This window comes from Papaver somniferum, chromosome 2, assembly GCF_003573695.1.
Source record: "Papaver somniferum cultivar HN1 chromosome 2, ASM357369v1, whole genome shotgun sequence".
Taxonomy (NCBI): Eukaryota; Viridiplantae; Streptophyta; class Magnoliopsida; order Ranunculales; family Papaveraceae; genus Papaver; species Papaver somniferum.
Window position 1 is genome coordinate 129,714,667 of NC_039359.1, and position 20,338 is coordinate 129,735,004.

Sequence of the window (20,338 nt, forward strand, 5' to 3'; positions counted from 1 at the left end):
ATAGGTTCGTAGTTATCAAGTTAAAACTATTATTGTACCAATATCTAAATTATCAAGCTTACTATACTGCATTTTAATATGACATAATATAAGAAGATATTTCAAATATAAGGTGGAAGCCACGTCCATTCTTTTCTACCTTACAATTGAATGAATACATATACGTACAGTCGTACACTTTCAGTTTTGGAGTGAGACCTGGTTCCTTAACAAATAAAATATTACTAATCATTTAGAACAAGATAAATTATTAAATTAACAATATACGATGAGCATCTAATAAATATGTATGATTGATAACTGTTTTTAACACATGCATGACTTTTTGTCAAATGAAAACTTATAAAACCCGACTTTTCGTCGAATTTTGATAACTTTTGAACGAAGATATGAACGGATCTTAAAGGATGGTCGATGGCCCAAGTTAGGGAGTAATATCCTTAAGTTATTTCTAAAGAAACACAAATGCTTAACACGTGCATTACTCACATTTTGGTTTGAGTATGTTTGGAATATTTGGAATTAAGGAGAGCGAATTCAATATATCAAAATAGTCTTCGGAAATCATAACTTTGACCAAACAAACGGTTTTCCTGTGGAGCTTTGATGAAGATAATAACATTATATCTTATATACATTATGAAAATCTTGCACATTGAGAGATGTATTTACATTGCTTTGTGTACTCGGGTATCATATCCGAGGATGACCGCAATTTCACATTTATCTCGGCTATGATACTTCCATTCATCTAATAAATCAGAAAGAAAACATTTTAAAAGAGAGAAAACTAGCAAGAAACAAGAACAATAAATGTTTTTTTCTTTTTGTTTTTTTTTTGTTTGAAATATTGTATAAAAAACATGAAGAATAACATACATACAATAATCTGCACCTAGCCAGAAATAAAGATAAAAAGAATACTAAAAAATACCCTCACTAGACCATAGTCACAAATGATCTTTATATTCATGATAAGTCTATAATTCATATCTTCTATTATATTTCTATGATTTTTCAAACCATAGTTTTTTCAACTAAATGAAACACTCGGTTTAACCCTAAGTTCAACTAGTTACTCTAAGACACCCTAAAATGAAATCCATGATCTCAGGTTTTCAAAAACTCTTCTTAGGATTCAACAAAACATCATCAACTAGCAAAAAAACATCTAGTAAGATCATAAAGACTAAAAACATTAATACATAGTTTGATAAATATCATATACCTTGTAGTATGACGGCTGAAACCACCAAAGTTGGTTTGAACGGGATAGAACAAAACCCACTTCTTAAAACCCTAGAAGAGAGGGATTCGATAGAATTTGGAAAATAAACAGGCAATTGAGAACAGTTCGTGAAAAGTCGTGTTTTACAGGATAATATTTTCTAATATAACCTTTATTTTGTGGTAATATCACGACCAACAACTTTTGATGTATGCACCGGTAAGATATTAACTTGCAATGTTGGGAAATATATTAAAAACTCTTTTCTATTAAAGAAAGTGGAGAGAGCCAATGCCGTCCCTGGGGTAGTGGCTTGTGCCATTTGCAGTTTAATCCACTTACGGACGGTCCCTTAGGGAAACTCATATGAGGAAAATCATCTATACATTTTTGTGACAGTCCACACCTTATGGACCAATGGATGATTTTATCATCCTCCTGTTTGTGAAATTCCAATGCTACTTCTCAAGTTTAGGTGGATGGCTCTAGAGTAGTAGTCCACCCAGCCATAAGCTGACCGCATACTCTATTCGATTATTGAATTCTGGATGTTTTTTTTTTCTCACATCCGATCATTCAGTAGCCGTATGGAACAATCCGTCCAATGAATGCCCGAATGGGAGTTTAATCATTTTGAATATATTTAATTATGGATTGATTTAAGGATTATGTAAGAATTCGTAGCTATTTTCTTTTTCTTGATGTATGTGAACGTTTACCCTTTGAACTAGCAACGGTCATAAGCTATTAAATAACATTAAATTAGGAATCATACGGTCATTCAAGAGCCGACGGTTAAACTTTTTTAAGTCCTTTTTTGAATAATCTGGAGATGAGGGACCAGATGGATTAATTTTTTTATTTTCCCATAGTGGATTTTGGATCCACTAATTGCTGAGGATCCATATACATGTGGATACTCTTTAATTATGGATGTTTTTACGTCTACACTGTAGGAGTTGCTCTAACAACTAGTTTGGTTTCATAACTAGATAAGCACATAGTCTACAATTGAAAAATATCAGTTAATTGTTATGTATCTATCTCAAGGCATATATTTTTCCCATTTAAACAACAAAAAAAAATTGATAATGTTATTGCAGTCCGCTGGGGATTTGTCGATATATGTGAAGGGTTTTAGAACCTTTAATTGGGTCGTTTTGAGACCCTATTACGTTATAAATATTCTCTCGTTCCACTTATAAAGATGGATTATTTGATATTTTCTTATCCCATTAGATAGGCAGAAATCGAATTCCAAAAAACTTTTTTTACCACATACACCCTCATTTAAAGAGCAAGTGTATCGTCACGATTAAGTCTCTAACTAGTATGGGGAATACGATAAAGAGTAAAATAAGAAGAATAAAAATGAATATTTATGAAATCAAAATAATTTCTTAATTAACCTAAAAGATTTTACCTATTCCTCTTATACATGGGGGACGGAGAGAGTATTGTAACGTGAAGATCAAATGATCTAGGATAAAAGCTGACCTTAGGTGGACAACTTGGTTAACCATTATTTGGATTAGGGGACCTAAGGTTTTCGTCATTTTTTCTTTTTCAGAAGTGTGGTTGTTTAGGGATTTCCTGATTTAGTTTGTGTTTGTTTCCAAGTTAAAAAAATAGTGTGGTTGAAACCTTTAAGAACGATATTTTTAGACTTACTAAGTAGTTAAAAATTGAAGAAAAAAAAATCTTTTTGTGAAAAAAATGGGAGCAAAAGACTATTTTGAATCGAATTTGGATGCTTGAATCAGAGAATGCTGAGAATTCTTGAACTCTCTCGATGTGTTGTCCAATTTTAAGATCCAAGATTTGAGTTGATGTCATTTCATATATTCATGTGTCATTGACTCTACTAAAAAGTTCATGTAATTTGGCTAATTAACTGAATTATGGTGTAACGGTTGAATAGATTTTTACATTCGTAGTTTAAGAAGCGCAAAGTGATGTGATATTTCACTATAGACCGCAAGAGCACGGCTACAATGAGACAGTATGCAAGCACGGATCGTTCCACAGATACTAATGAATTGTTATCTGAAATTTCTAATTCAATTATGCCAAAAAGAAATTGATTATCCAGTGTCTCGATAGCAACGGACTGCAAAACACTGGCGGAAACGATCAACAAGACTTGTAAAGATTCTCCTTGGAACGCGGATAATACCATTCAGGAAACTATCTCAATACTGGAAAATCTTCCACAGACCCAGGTAAAGTATATAAACATGAAATATAACTATGCAGCGGATTACATTGCTAAAGAAGCTCGGATAAAGCATCTTAGGCACATGTCTTCCAATATTCAGCAAAGCGTTTTAAAATCTAGTGTTATCTCCAATGTTTTTGTCAAAAATGAGATTATAAATCTCTTGTACTCTGTTATTTGATTAATAAAATTTGCCTTTTCATCAAAAAAAGAAAAAGAAATTGATTGAGATATACTAATTAAATCTAATAAAATAAATAAATAAGTATAAAAAACTAGGATTCCAAGACTCCACCACTACTACGCGTATTAGATGATTTAAACTATTTTCTATAAAATTCTTTGATACTGCTTCAAGCAATGTAGGGCACGAACATTTACGTAAAAAGCTATAACCAGATGAATGTAGGGCACGAACATTTACGTAAAAAGCTATAACCAGATGTATTGAAGTTCTCAAAACCCTAATAATTTCCTTTCACTTAAAATGTTTTTCTCTATAAATAAAATATATATGATTCATAAAAACAAGCACGAGTACATGCCAAAAAGGAACCAGCTCATGCTTCAAAAAAAAAATAAAAAAAAAATAACCAGCTTTGGTCGAAAAGACAGTTCCCTTCCTCGGACTGCAGTTCACTTCACTTATGTCAGTGATGGATGTCGGGTCAGTCAGCAACATCCCATAACCCGTCTTATGTTGGGCCATATAAATAATCTTCCGCTATTAATCGACCCTATCTTTTGTTCTTGTTTTCACTCTCTGGTCCTCTTCAAAGAAGAAGAAGCGACAATGTCAAGCATTCCAGAAGATTTATATCTGGATATCCTGATACGGGTACCAGTGCAATCAATATTCATTTATAAGTGCGTTTGCAAAACTTGGTTTTCTCTAGTTTCTAACCCCGGTTTTGTTAAACTCCATTTTGATTTTACTGCCCAAAGAAACAACTCTAGTAATCTCATGCTTGGAAGTTGTGACTTTAGTAATAGTAATCGGAGTGGGATAATTTACTCTATAAGTTATGAATCGTTAGAGTCATCAAGCGAGATTGAAAATCATGCTGTTGAAATGGAATATCCTTTCAAATTTTCAGGTCATTCAGTTTACTCGGTTGGTTCTTGTACTGGTTTGATTTGCCTTATTTTTTGTGAGAGTGTGGTATCTTATTTCCGCGAAAAAGAAATTATGAGATTTTTCTTTCTTTGGAATCCAGCCACCAGAGAGTACAAAAAGATATCCCACTTGCCAAGTGAATTTTATTATGACAGAATGGAAGTGTTTGCTTTTGCTTATGATCGCATGAATGAGGATTACAAGTTAGTAATTGTTGTACACCTTCTTGAGATGACTGTCTATAGGCTAGGATCAAATTTATGGGAAAATATTCCAGTGACTAACCCATACTGGATTCCTAAGGGAAAATCTGGGGTACTTGTAAAGGGCGATCTTCATTGGTTAGCCTCAGGGAACAATGGCTTTTGCATTGTCTCTTTGGATATGAGCAATGAAAAATTTGAAGAAATCCAACTATCGGAGGATTGTTTCCTAAATGGACCATATTTTTCTCTAGGCATGTTGAGAGAGTGTCTTTCTTTACTTGTTGAGGTTGATAAGGGTCAAGTTGAAGTCTTGGTAATGCAAGAGTATGGAGTTCGACAATCTTGGGCTAGACGTTATATCATTACCCATGAGATAATACTTAGAACAATCAGTGCTAATAGCAGTCAGTGGAATTCTTTGAAGATTATGTGGACTTTCAAAAATGGTGAGATTCTATTTGTGGGTTCTGACAATCTAGTATACTATGACCCGAAACATGGAAGTGTTGTTGAAAGAAATCTGAATGGCCTAACTTGCTCTAGAAATCTTAGTTATGTTGAAAGCTTAATTTCACCCAACTCTGGTACTTACCTAGGGAGGGAACATATGTAGAGGGAATTATTTGAGACATGAAGAAGCCTCGGATGTCGGAAGAAAGACATGTGAAGGTATTTTTTGCTCTGATTACATAATTTGCGCTTTAACTTTACGCGTACGTTTTGTTCTAGTTTTAGAACCTGCAATGGTTATGAAAAATTGAAAACTTGTTCCGCATTCTATCTTGAGCGCTACATCTTCCTGAAATTTCTACTTAATCGGTGACCAGTTCCTAGTTTTTAGTTACAACAGTATCTTGCGGGGATAGCTCAGTTGGGAGAGCATCAGACTGAAGATATGAAGGTCACATGATTGATCCACGTTCACCGCATCTTAAATCCCAAATTGTTTTGGTGGTGAGTCTGGTGACCGCATCTTTTTAATATCTTTGGTGTGGCAAGCTTTCAGTCAGGGAAGAAAAAGAAAATCATACAAAGGAAAACATTACTAAAAGACGCTGCTTTCGTTAATCTTCTCGTAAACCCGCATTTGCAGAACAAAATCTCTTGCAAACTACTAATACTAAGAAACAAGAAAAGGGTCTTAAGGTTTTATCAGGGACCAAAACTGCTTAGCAAGCTGACTAATCATATGCAGTTGGTATACACATGTATCCCTGGCTCCGTGGCTTACTTTGATAAAACAAAAGCATTTTCCACCAGATAACTAGAGACCAGAAGGTTTAAGAAATGGAACAGATCCAAGAATCCGTTCTACGTCAATTGGGAAGTTAAGCGCTTGATTGATTATCTCAGGTGAAGAGGTCTTCGCTTTCCATGTAGTATACCAAGGCCCTCCACCAGTTTCCGGTGCAGCCATGTTGCTTGTAACATCTAGAATAACCTGCAAATGATCAAGGGTGATAGTTCTCAATTTGAAATTAAATAAAAAGATCGATAAACAAAAATAGATCAAGTAAAGCAACTTAGCAGTAGAACCAAAAAGGGAAAGAAAAAAAACACAAATGAGAAGTCTGGCTTTTCAGAACCATCTGAATAATCTAAAAAGATCGATGGTTATGCATGCCCAAATCACGAGTAACAAAAAAAATCTGATTGATGGAGACCAATGTCGATTTCGCGAGTAACCTATCACTTATACTTGGTACGAGCGTAATTCGTTGCGACTTCTTCTGTAGCTCTCTAGAGATACCAACAGTCTCAGAAAATTGAATCTTTTAGTGATAGTAAAAAATCTCAGTATGATGGAATTAGGGAGATTATGTGAAGGGTATACAGATACATAGTTTCATGTGGTCGAAATGAGAAGGAAATTAAAGAGAGAATTAAAATTAAGAGAATCACGCACCTTGCGCTTACTACCATCATATCTCTTTTCCCACATTTGTAACCTTAGATCCCTGAAACAGGTAGCTCTGCAAGCTACTGCAATCCCTGCTTCAGATGTAGGAGCTCGCAATAGAGTTCCTGGATCCTTCCTAGTTCCCTCTAACTCAACCTGTCAATCAAAATAAGATTTGTGATATGCAATGAAAAAAAACATAATAACAATTACTATAGTTATTAATGTCCCGGTGATAAAAACTTGCACATGATGACTACTGATGTACAAAACTTAGCTAACTTAGACGAAGAGATCACCTTATACATTTTCTGCATACATGTGCCAATAACCCCATGGTGCAATCTCCCAATTAAAAACACCATTCCATGGAACAAATTCATAAAATTTTCCTTCACAATGAACTCCGATCTGCATAAATACAACAGTAAGTATCTGGTTAGTTCACATGCACTTGCAAAATCCTCAAGGAGTAGAAGGAAAATAAGCATAAAAGACAAAATAGTGTTTTTAATTACTTAACTAAACGATGTGGTAATCTAAGAATGACAAACAAATAGGTCCGCAAGACTAAACATAAAATTTGACAGTAAACTTAGCAGATTCAGTGATAATAGTAGCATTAATCCTTGGTAAAAGAGACTGACAATTGCGAAGAAGACAAACAAGATTGCTGTGGGCCAAAAAAACCCCATAAAGTATGTACCAATGCAGCATTCTCAGAGCTGTTCAATCCAGGCAGTTCCCTTAAACCACCGGCGGCAGTCAAAGCAACTTCTCCCTTCTCCACCTTGAAAAACATTGCATTGAACCTGCAATAAGATACCAACCATCGATCCCTTAACTCTAAAAACTCTCAACAGTTCAACAATCACTAGATTCAGCAGATACGCTACCCTCATGTCAACTATGGATTTTGGAGTAGTAACTTATGGGTAATGGTTTTTTTATGGCTTAGCAACAAATCATTCTTGGTTTGAGTAAAACAGGATTAGTGATAATACTAGTTAATGTGATTAATTTTATATTGGCTTTCTTATGGCTTAGCAACAAATCATGCCTGGTTTGAGTAAATGAGGATCGGTGATGATACTAATGTGTGATAAGAATTTATAATTACGTACTTCAGCTTATATTTGGTTAATATTACAGCGAGTCTAAAGTAGCTTAATGACGCCATCAATGCCCATATGTCTAGTGTGAGGTATCTCTACATATTGTTGTGGTAAGGTTGAAAAACATGTTTTTAAAGCATCGAATGGACGCTCTTCTAGCCTCTTCACCTAGGCATGAGGAGATAAGAGTAGAAGTTCAAGTCTAAAACTTACAGTAACGTCTATATTTCTGTATTTCTACTCAATTCTATCTCTAAGGTTATGAGCTGTTTTACGCCATTATGGTTGTAGTTTAACCCATTGAACAGATCAATTCTATATCTTAAATCTATTTCAGCATACTGTAAAATCATAATCATGTTTAAGCCTGAGTAATCATGTTAACGAACTGTATTGCTAACCACTAGCAAAGAAATGAACAATTGCAGATAATACACCAATTGACATACTGCAAACTTCAGAATAATTGGAGTATTTCATTTTCACCCCTTTCTCACAGGTATAACTAACAACATTTGAACTAAGCATTCGTGAATGGAAACATTTAGATTCTTACCCAGAACCATTTCTTACGGAAAGCTCCACCCGAACTCTTCTCTGAGTAAGAAGGTGCATTTTCAAATTCAAAACGGTCGCCGTCCCATTCTATCCAGCCTGGAATGACCGTTCAGAATCTGAGATGTGTAACAATTACCAAATTAATAAAAACACAGACAGGTGGAATCACTTTTTAAGTGGGTTTCTCAATGTGCCATCTAAATGTAGCTTAGAAGAGTATCCACATATCTGACTAATATCAATGGGCAACAAATAAACTAAATGAGGAGCAAATCATATCCAAATTCACTAGGCAGAAGTAAGAACATTGACCCTATACCTGTGGACAGTCCACCTGCCATGCAAACTTGCCAATGAGGCTCAAATACAGGAAAAGCTGCAAGCCAGCCTGCTGTAGCTTTTTGGTTCGAGCCAACATCACCGCAACCATAAACAGGACGGGTACTATATTTCCACCGCAGAGTCTTTACAGTGTTCACGTAACTTCATCTGCCAATTCAAATAAAAGAGATAAATTAGGCGAGATATCATCAAGTTACCAACCACCCGCACACACACACACAAATAAAATAAAATATACTCTCTCTGTCTCTAACAGATAGGCTTGTTTCCTTATTTGAGTATGTCAAAAAAAATAGGCTTGTTGCCATATGTGGAAAGTCAAATGTTATGATTTTACTAGTATACCCATAGAGGGGCCACTTCTTCTCTCCCTTTTCTCTCTTAATATTAAAGGGGGACTACTTTTCTCTCCCATCTCTCTTATAACAAATGAGTGGGGACCAAGGATAGATTAGGAAAAAACATGAAGAAGTGGCTACAATGATTGGTTTTCTTAATTTTTGTGAAAACCAAACAAGCCTATCTTTTAGAGACGGAGGGAGTAATAATTTCGGTTGTAGTTTGAGCATCAACACCGAGAAGGAAGATCTCTTTTTTTTTGGTTACGTAACTCTTTTCTTAAAATTTACCTTGAGGAGAATTTTTTACTCTTATTTGACATGAAAGGGAATAAGGAAAGAAACACATTTACAGAACCCATATGGGGAAACTCCTATTCGACAATCTAATTTTGAGCTTGATTTTAAATAGTATGACTCAACTTTTTTAGCTGCTTAAGGCATAACTATAAGAATCATACATTCGAGTTGTGCGAGAGAGGAGAGTTTCACAATCATAAATACTTGCACTACTTAAATACATGTTTTTAACATTGACAATCATTTCCAATATCTGACTTATAATATATTCGTAAAGGCATTGTAGAGTCTGCATTGTGATATTAATGATGCACACCAGGATTGGAGTGCAAAACACCATGCCAAGCATTAAAATTGATGACTCTCAAAGAGTATTTTGTCTACGTCAGGTGGGAAGGATGAAAGATAAGGTAAATCTTGTCCCACGTCAAGTTGTTAACCCATTTGATTTAAAATGGCTACGGAAAAGACCGACATATACCAGCTTGTATACGAAAGTTCAACATCCGGACTACAAGACATCAACAAACTTACCTACTCTGACTGTACGATCCCGAAGAATCAGTTAACAGTAAAACCATTGAGCACTGAATATAACAAAATTGAAACCGGTACCAGCGTTGAACTATGACCTTATCCATTCACCAAACGAACTTCAATTTCTTTAAACACTATATGGCATACCTTCCATCATCACGGATGAAGCCTTGATTCCAAAGTGGGGCAACTTGGAAGCCTTCCGAGACGTTATCGTCAAATTCCTGAGGAGAAAACCATGAAAAGAGCATTCTGCTGATTATTACATTTTAAGAATCAAACCCACAAGCTCACTCATAACTATTTTTCAATTCCGCAACAAACACCAACTGGCACTTTCAAAAGTTAAATCTTCACAAGTTTAAGGAGCTACTATTCAAGCACTATTCTGGTGATTTATTTGTCAGCAAGCAAAGAACCTTGACAATTGTCACTCTCACCTATTCCGACAAGCTCACTCATTACTATTTTTCAAATCTGCAACAAACACCAAAGAGCACTTTAAAAAGTTAAATCTCCATCAGTTTTAGGAGCTTAGTATTCGAGCAATACTCTGGTGATTTATTTGTCAGCAATAAAGCACCAAGCAAAGAACATCGACAATTGTCACTCTCGCCTATCATCATTTTGTAAATGTAAGCAAACACGTACATTACCTAGCTACTAATAACAATGTTTCAAACAAAAACTAGCATAGTTCCCTAAGCCAGTGAGCTTGACATTAATGGTTATAAATATCCTCATTCTTTATCTAAAAGGTCAAAAACTAAATGCCCAAAAAGATAAAAAGAAAGGAAATCAAAATTTCAAATACTAAATGTAGAGATTTTAAAATCTCAAGAGAAACTGAATGGACCTGAGGAGGAACTTCCCTATTTGGGGGAGGCGAGGCTTTCCCTGCTGTAAAGGTGTTCCCTAGTGTTAATTCATGCCTACCTATGCATTAAAACTCGATTGTTAAATAAGCATCACAAATACAAGAAATAAAATCATCCCAACCTCGGGGAATCACAAAATGGACCAAAACATGACAAGCAGTAAACTTACCTCCCCAAAAGTGCTGAGATTCCTCAGAAAACTGACAAATGTACTTATCATCTGGTCCAAGGATTTGAACCCCAACTCCAGTAAATCTAGGTCCATTGAAAATTTGTTCTAATGTACTCATTTTCTTACGAAATGCAGGATTCTCCACTGAATACATAAAACAGAAACTTTGCCTCCTTTCTGGAATTGACACCTTAAAATACCAACCCTCGAAAAAATTCCTTGTAGTTCCATCAAAATGATACCTTCACACACAAAAATCACACACAAAGTCAAAAGCTTTCCTACACTAAACACTCATTAGAGCAAACTACAGCATCACTGAATGGAATTAACAAAAACTAAGAACAAAAAATGACGAATTGAGCAAAGAATTATTAGACTTACCCACTGTCAGGAGTTCGCAATTCTCTATTTGAAGGCGTTTTAGTATAAGCAGGATCCAAAGAAATCTTATTTTCCACTGAATCAAAATTCTCTGTAATCGGTTCCGCAGCAGCAGCTAGAATTCGAGATTTTGATTGAAACCCAGACTTAAGAAGAGATAATCGAGATGTTTTATAGATAGAAGAATCATTAGAAACCTTAAAAAGTTTCAGATTTCTGGATAGATTAGTTTGAAACCCTAGATTAGAAGGAGAAATGCGACTTCCGGTGATAGGCTTGATACAGTGAGTAGATACGTTGAGATCCATTGAGAAAATTGATACAGAAGAAAAATAAAATTTGCAGAGAAAAATGAAAGATATTTTAAGGTTCCCGTTTTGTAGTTGTACTACTGACAAGTGGTTTGAAGTTGGAACTCGGGTTCCTTGACTTCGCTTCACTGACCGTTGATATATTGCTGGCAGGGGTGTGCAACGGACGGACGGTTGCGGATTAGGAGTCACCCGCAACCAAACCGTCAAAGTTGCGGATTTGAAAAATCAAACCGTGACCGGTCCAATCACCCGCGGATTTTACATTCGCGGATTCCCGGATTGTACGGGCCGGTTGCGGATTAACCACGGATTTGTTAGACCAAGCCCACTAATTTTAGAGCAGAAAATGTTTCATTTCGGCCAAGCCCACTAACAGCTCTAGTATAGTCAGTCACTTGTAGCTCCAGCAAACTTTGTCTAATCAGTTTATCTCGGAAATCTAATTATAATTTCTTCACTCGGTGTTCCTTCCAAATGACAAATCTAAGAAGTTACTTTTTCAACTGCGACTAAAGATGAATCATAAGTTTTCAAGAGCAAGAAATATATCTTAAGTTTTTCAATTTGAGTTATGGGATTACTAGTTTTACTTTACTACCCAACGGTGCGGGTAATCCGCGGTTTTTAAAAGACAACCGCAACCGCACCGCGTGCGGATTTGAGAACTCCACCCGTGTCCGGCCCATACATCTTGCGGTCTGGGTGAAATCCGCAATTTTGCGGACGGATACGGGTCAAATCCTCGGTTACGGTTTTTATGCTCACCCCTAATTGCTGGTAGACCAAGACGTGTTACTAGGCCTGAGTCGAGTGGTGAGCCAGGCAGGGAATCCTCGCCAAAGACTGTTTTATTTAGAACGGTTTTTTGGGGACCATGGTTATTTTGAGGGGACCATGGTTTTATTTTGGGTAAAGACATTAGAAGTAAATTTAGGTCACCCCTTATCTATATATTTATATTAATACCTAAATTATCCTCTTGATTAATTTTTTGGTAATGATTAGTTATTGTTAGTTAGTGTTAATAATAGTTAGCGTAGTGATTAGTAAAATGATTAAGTTAAAGATAATTACTGAGATTAAAAAATCAGATGGCTTTTTTTTTAAAAGACGCAGAATTATTGAGAGAGTAAAGTTGGAGAAGATGAAGAAGGAAAACATGAAAAACAAAGGATTTTACCAACCACAACCGACGGAAGAGTATTTGGGTACCCAGGTATGTTTCAAACTTAGATAATGTTGGTTGAATTGCTCCAAATTTTCAAAAAACTGTAAATTTTTAGGGTAGATTTGGGCTTGTTCGGTTACCTTATGTGAAGAACAGGTTACCGAACTCATCTGAAAGTGTAGTTCGGTTACCTTTTCCATATACGCAGGTTACCGAACTCGTTCTTTAATGGAGGTTTTTAGTTGTTCGGTTACCTTTTCCATACACGCAGGTTACCGAACTTTGTTTATAGGACTTACAGAGTAATGTTCGGTTGGTTCGCAAACTTTAACCCAACAACATATCTAACCGAACTCCACATGTATGCAATTAGTGAAGAGTTCGGTTTGTCAAGATTTTCTGCGAACAAACCGAACATAGTGGAACAAGTTCGGTTAAATTGAAACTCAACATAGTAGGCAAAATAACACAGTTCGGTTACATTGGGAAAAAAAATTCTTTTTGGAATATAAGTAGAGTTCGGTTACTAGATAGTTTTAGAAATTTTTGCGAACCAACCGAACAAGGTAGGTAAAGTTCGGTTATATCATAACTCAACATAGTAGGAAAAATAACACAATTCGGTTACATTTTTTTTTTAGTATTACGAGTAGAGTTCGGTTACTAACTAGTTTTAGAATTTTTTGTGAACCAACCGAACTCGGAATTCGGTTATGAAAAATTAAATTCGTGATAACCGAAGTGTTATTCGTGTTCTTGGTTTCAGAATGTTCGGTTACAAAACTAGTTTTTTTAAAACTATTCCTAACCGAACATGCCACTTTAACATCCATTTAAATCATATTTTGATGATTTTTACTCAATTTTCCTATCCAAAAACGAATTAAAAAGATTGATGGGTTTTTCAATCGAACGAGGAACGTCAAGGAAAGAGAGAAGAAGAAGAGAATAAACTTTTTTTCAAAACTAAAAATTTTCGATTGCTCTTTTAATTTTGATTTTGATTTTGATTTTGATTTTGGTTAATAAATTCATTTAGATTAGATGTATATGATTAGATTTATATAGTTATTAAGTTAGTTTTAATTTAAATTAAAGTAAAGGGTAAATAGGTATTTACCTAACTTTGGGACACCCCTTATAAGTGTAGGGGGTTGGCCTAATAAGACCATGGTCCCCCAAAAAAACCATGGTCCCTAAAAAATCGTTCTTTATTTATACGGTATAAAACATTAAAGATGGGCCCAAATTTTGGTATTGATGGAAGGGTAAGAGAGGATTGAAGAAGGTTGTTTTTAGGCATACCTAAATCTTTCTAGGCATACAAAACAATAGTCCCATCTTGGGGTACCTTATGGGTAGTTCAATTACCTATATACCCTTAATACAAAAATCTAAAATCAGTTTTCTAAAAAATCAAAATCAGTTTCCCTTAACATCTCTTCTTCTTCCTCCTCCTCTAGCCGAACTCTTCCCCTCCCGCGAAAAAAAAGTTCATCATCGTGATTAATTGTCGATTCGTAAAAATTTGATTGTCGATTAAACTCAACCACATAATGACTCGTACAAAGAAAAGAACGGACTAGGAAAACCAAATCGTCTTCTAAACCATCAATTGAAGAAGAATAACCGATTGAAGATGAAGGTGTAGAAACTGGAAATCAACCACCAATTGAACCAGAAATTGAACCAACTGCATCTCCAACTCCGGAAATGAGAATAAGAAAGTAAGTTTTACAAACCCAATCTCATATTTGTTGTTTTTCATCGATTAAAGGACGGTTACGGTGTTGGGTTCGACTCAAAATTGAGTTGCGTTTTTAGCCGAACTGTTCTTTACAAAAGCTTCCTGTAAGTGTATATGAACAGTTCGGCATGAAATTTCATGAAATTTCAAGCCGAACCTAGTCATAGATAGAGATGCATAGGGATTCGGCAAATTCGATAATCATAATATGTGCCGAACCTAGCACATTTACGAGGTTCGGCTATTACGATATTCACATTATGTGCCGAACCAATACAAAATTCTTACCCCAACAATTATCAGGAATATAAATGATCAGGTTCGGCTTATACAATATTTATGTAAACAGCCGAACCATGTACTACCAAAAGGTTCGGCGCTTACGATTTTCTCAATATAAGCCGAACCTCACATAACTTTTCTTTCAGATCACACAGGATTAGGTTCGGCTCATTATGACATTTTTAAACAAGCCGAACTAGGGGCTACAAAGTGGGTTCGGCTCATAATAATAACACTTTCAGCTTGCTGAACTGTTCATTAGTTGTATGCAGGTGGGTTCGGCTGATATATTAAGCTGAACATATTCCAGAATCGCCGAACCTTAGTGAAAAACACAAACTTTTTATGATTTTAAGCTACAAAAGTGAGATTAAACATAAGATAGAAGCGTACCCTCCTCATCCGTTGAATCATATACAAGCTTTTTTCTCATTTTCTCCTTCTCCTTCTCCAAAAAAATCTAACTTTTTTTTCTTACTCAAAAATTTTCATCTACACAAATTTATAACTAAATAATCTTAAAACTAATCACTAATTACTAATCATTAATCACTAATCAGAATTATTTTAACTAATCCTAAAAGGGCAGATTTGCCATTAAAAAAATTTTGGTTAAGGGGGCTTCTGATTTTGTTATTGCACATCCTTTTTTGTCTTTATTAGGTATGCCTAATAAGATTCATGTATGCCCAAAAACAACTTTCGTATTGAAACCTCGCTTTTCATTTTTTTTCTGGCGAGAATTCCCTATTTAAATCCCCTCCCACATCCCCTGTTTTCAAGGATAGTGATTGGGCATTTCAATTTATTTGGTTTTAGACCACGGTTTTCCATTGTAACATGTTTTGAGGCATACCATAAATTTTTGAGGCATACTCAATTTGAGCCGAACCTTGTGTATTTTGTCTAGGTTCGACTGATAACTTCAGCCGAACGTATGCCTCGAAACATTTTGGTATGCCTCAAAACATATTTTTTTCCATTACTTTCATCCTACATAATTTCTCCACTAGACTCAGCTTAAGAGCAAGTCCGGTGGGACACTTGGACAAACTAACATATTTGATAAGCCCAGTGGATAGAAAAATCCAATATTTTATCATAGAACATTGAGTCCACCTTTACATATTGGGTCAATTGTCTCCATGTTCTATATTTTTCGACAGTCAATAAACCGCTACTTTTTCAAACCCTATAAATAAGAAGGCACAATTTGGGGATACTCTCATAATTTAGGGGATGCTCACGGTTATATGGGATTGGATTTTTGGCTAAAGGGTTATTTGTAGCTTTTTAACCCCTCAAAACTTAAATTTTAATATTAATTATTAGTTTTTGTGTGATTCAGATAATAATCTTAGTAGTTGCCAAATCAAGACGCCTTAACGGTGTCAAAGCCCCAAAAATACTTTGATCTTGGTGAGGTTAACGGTGAAATCATCGGGTAGAACTTTAATATCAAAACCTGTGGCATCAAATAATTAAGCTTGGAACATGAGAAGGAAAATTTTGTATCCAAAAGACCGAGTGGCCAATCTATGTATATTGTGTTTGTTTTGATATTCTTTTTGTGGTGCGAATGGTAACAGTCGGCATTGATATTAGTTTGAATGCAATACAGATTGTTATAGTCAGTATTGTTCTGTTAATGAAACCAATACCAAATGTGTTAGTCAACGTTGCTTGTAGGTTGAATTCAATACCGACTGATATTAAACTACATGGGTATTTTTGCATGTTAGGAGTCAGCATGGTCGATTTTCATGATTCAAATACCAGTTGGTTACCAATGCGGATTCCATTTGAACCAATGTTGACCGTTGTTTGCATTATTAAATTGAATTCTCAGCCTTGTCGGGTAACACTTACCACTGCCGACTGTTAACATACTTGGGGGATATTTAAGGGTAATTTAGCCATTACAGAAATTATTTGTATAAGGGGTTCTTAAATTACTTCATAATGCTTCTTTTTTTTAGTATCCCCCAATTTGTTAGACTATACCTCAATTGTGCCTTCATAAATAACACACTCATTTAACTTCTCTATTCACACCAAATTCAATCTTTTTTTTGCAGCTTTTCTCCTCTAGAGAAACTTCTAATTCTTATACAACCTTTGTAAAAAAAATCTCAAAAGAAATGTCTCAATATTTAGATATTTGGCGAACAAGAAATACCTACCACCTAGGACTAAATCCAATCAACCTATATTGAAGACATGATCAAGTTCGGATAAAGAGAACATTCCGATTTTACTTTCTGGTCCAGAATTAGCCAGAGTTGAAGGTCGTTTGTCAACAAAAATGGAGCGAGATAGCGCTACTCAAAAACCAAGAGGTGGTTGGTACGAAGTTAACAAAGTATATGCATAGCTACATCATGGAGTTATAATTATTTTCGATAAATTTTCTTAGTTTATTTGGTACCATATTGATGTAAACAAATATCTTAACAAATTGTTGTATGTGTTGGTGGACCGCTGGTGGTATACTACACACACGTTTCATTTTAAAATACTTCGAAATAGGTATGATTTTTCATACAATCAATATGAAGATGTTGATGAAATTAACAATTTTAATGTTTTACAGTAATAACACTGTTAGATTTCTATTTTCTACTTGGGATACGTTGCGGTTTGGGAGATGATCTTCCATTTGACCAAGAAAATTGGTTGGAAGAAGACGGATATAAAGATGAACTTTCGTTGTATTTTTTCATAACAACATAGCCGAAGCACAGGAACTTAAGAGGTGATGGAATTCCTAATTTTTCTTTAAACGCGTTTGGATATCACAAATTACACAATAATGATCTTGATTCTGAATATATGACCTTGTCGCGGATACATAAATTGTCAAGGTATTTATTTTATGGTTACTTGGTTCATGTTTTTTCCCCAACATAAGCATTGGGGCTCAACTTGGATGGCTAGAAGCATTGCTAGATATGGAGGTTGTTTCCACTTATGATTGGGAGTCCGATATCTCGACCGAGTTTTATATTTGTCTCAATATCGCATCATTGGCCAACCAGCAGAATGAAGTACATGGGTTAGTCAAGCATCGAGGATCTATGGGGCATTGTTGAGGTAAGTATGATAATATATATCCTTTAGATTTGTATGAGTGAGAAAGTTTAGAAAGTAACTAATTGTATGATGTTACTTTCATCTTTTGTTGTATACGTATCAGATTTAGAAGAATGTATGTCCCGCTCCCCGACTCTTTAATAAAATACGTACGTTTTGCAATTTTCAAACAGAGGTTAAATGAATAATATAAATCTCTAGGGATTTTAGTAGATCTAATTGATTTTTTTCTTGTGTTTGGAATTATCTTAGAGACCGATCCTTCGTTTTTCTAGGTTTCATATAATCTTGGAGTGTGATCCCGCAACTTAGTAAGCTTGATATTTTAGCCATTGGGTTTAATTGGTTGATGCAGCTGTAAGCCCCTTCGCCCACTATCTTTGTCAAACTTTTTTTTTTCTTTTCAAGTTTTGTTTTGAAAATCATATTTTGGGATGAAGATTTTTTTAGTTTTTATGCATGGATCTATAATTGTTCAACGAAGATCGATGGATTTCTCCTTTTTTTTTCTTTTTTTTTTTGGTTTTTAAACATAGATTTAATGAAGTAGTTTCACTTCATTGTTTCAACTAATTTTTTTTTTCTAATCACTAACATTAATTGTGTTCTATCAAATATAAAAAATTTATTTGATTATAATTAAATTAAGTAAGTATAAATTGGTATCACTAGTTGGGTTGTTAATTGGACGCTTGTCAAATGAAAACTTAAAATACAGCGGAACCTCCATATATTGATACTCTATATATTAATAACCTCTACATATTAATAAAAATTTATGGTCCCAATTTGGGCCACTGAGAAATAGTAATAACTTCTCCGGTTTAATATTAATGATTTTTTCCGGTTCCTCCTTAAAAAATTTACCTCCAAATAGTAATAATCAATATCATATTATAAAAATATAATCTAGTTCGTTAAATTTATGATTAAATAAAATACTTATCTATAGTTGTTTGAGGGGAAAAAATAACTTTTGGATTACTCAGCATCTTTTAACTTGCGGATGCGTAATATCTCATCAACATAGACACCTTCTTGTTGAAGCCAAAATATTTCCAACTTGTCGAGCATGTTTAAAGCTTCTTGGAACTACAAATTCCAAGATATATACATGCACTTGTATATTGGAACTATAAAAATGTATATACATCATCTAAATACAACTACAAATACATTGTCCAAACATTGAACTTAAATTTTTACATTTTCTATGGATACCTCTCTATATTAATAACCTCCCTATATTAATAATTTTGTGGATGCCCAAGAGTATTAATATAGAGAGGTTCTACTGTAGCACATTTTTTGTCGAATTATGCTAACTTTTGAATGAAAACATGACTCGGTTAAAAATTCTTGTATCCTTCTAAAGAAATACAAATTATTTTGGATACTCCTTGGTTACTATTAGGTGAGAGTTATTTCATACTAATCAACAACAAAAAAAAATGACAAGATGCAACAACATCTTTCCTTCTTATGGAAGTGATATCATCAATTCTTCTTGTCAATATAGCTTTCTGATAGAGGATCAATACTCGGGATAAAATGTCAGATCTAGCTTCTATATTCATATTCAAGTTCTTTCACTTCCTAAGATAGATTTGAGGATGAATTAACTAGTATAAAGACATATCATGAGTAAGTCATTTGATAATATATAGCTTGAAATGATAACTTTGAAAGATAAAGTTGAGTATATATTAAGAGATTTTAGATTGATCACCAAATAAGATGATTGAGCATCAATATTATAAAATCCCTCAAATTGAAAAACTAAGAGCGGAGATAAATGTATGAACCTCCTGGTTGATGCATGTAAATACGACCTTTCTTTTTCTTTGGTTTCTTTGGTTTATTTATTATACAGGTATGTCACGTATTTTAATTATTTGAATCTCATGGTAACAACAGTAGGATTTTCATCATAAACAACCACGGTATCATTTTGCGATGACGTGCTCAAACCCAAGTATAACCTTGAAACCCATCCTTCATAATTCTATCATCTGGTACGATAGTAAATGAGGTACATGTGTCTAAATTAGATATTTTCTTTCTTTATAACCTTCACTTAGCTTTATTCCTAATTGGAGAGTTTCAATAATTGCTTTTTGCGCTTCCAAGAGAACCTCGTATGCCATATTTAATGAAACAGAGGGTTTAATAAAGAGTGTTCTAGAAATGCAAGAAAAATAACGTTGTAGGGTGAGATTATGCTGACTACAATCACACATTCAGGCTCATAAATCAAAGTTTTATTGTTACTTGTAACGAATAGCCCAAAGTCGAAATCCAAGTCTTCCCCACTTTATACGGCATGGGATGGCAAATATTGACTCCTTCGTGCTCCAAGTCTACTTGAAATAACTTTGGATTCATTGTTTCTTTTATTATACCTTGTGTTAATGACGAATGAGAAATTTCCTATTTTTTCA

The 20,338-nt window shown here is 34.6% G+C and overlaps 1 protein-coding gene and 1 pseudogene across 1 annotated transcript; one reads left to right on the forward strand and one right to left on the reverse strand.

The window, feature by feature from the left end:
- Window positions 1–4,719: 4,719 nt before the first annotated feature.
- LOC113351946 (F-box/kelch-repeat protein At3g06240-like) lies at window positions 4,720–5,382 on the forward strand. Its single transcript, XM_026595850.1, has one exon. The coding sequence runs from the start codon at window positions 4,720–4,722 to the stop codon at window positions 5,380–5,382; it is 663 nt and encodes a 220-aa protein (XP_026451635.1).
- Window positions 5,383–5,811: 429 nt separating this feature from the next.
- On the reverse strand, window positions 5,812–11,696 carry LOC113349109 (annotated as a pseudogene).
- Between the last annotated feature and the right edge of the window lie 8,642 nt (window positions 11,697–20,338).

What these genes read in the sequence shown, in the direction of transcription:
- LOC113351946 (XM_026595850.1), top strand. Translation starts at nt 4,720, where the DNA reads ATGGAAGTGTTTGCTTTTGCTTATGATCGCATGAATGAGGATTACAAG.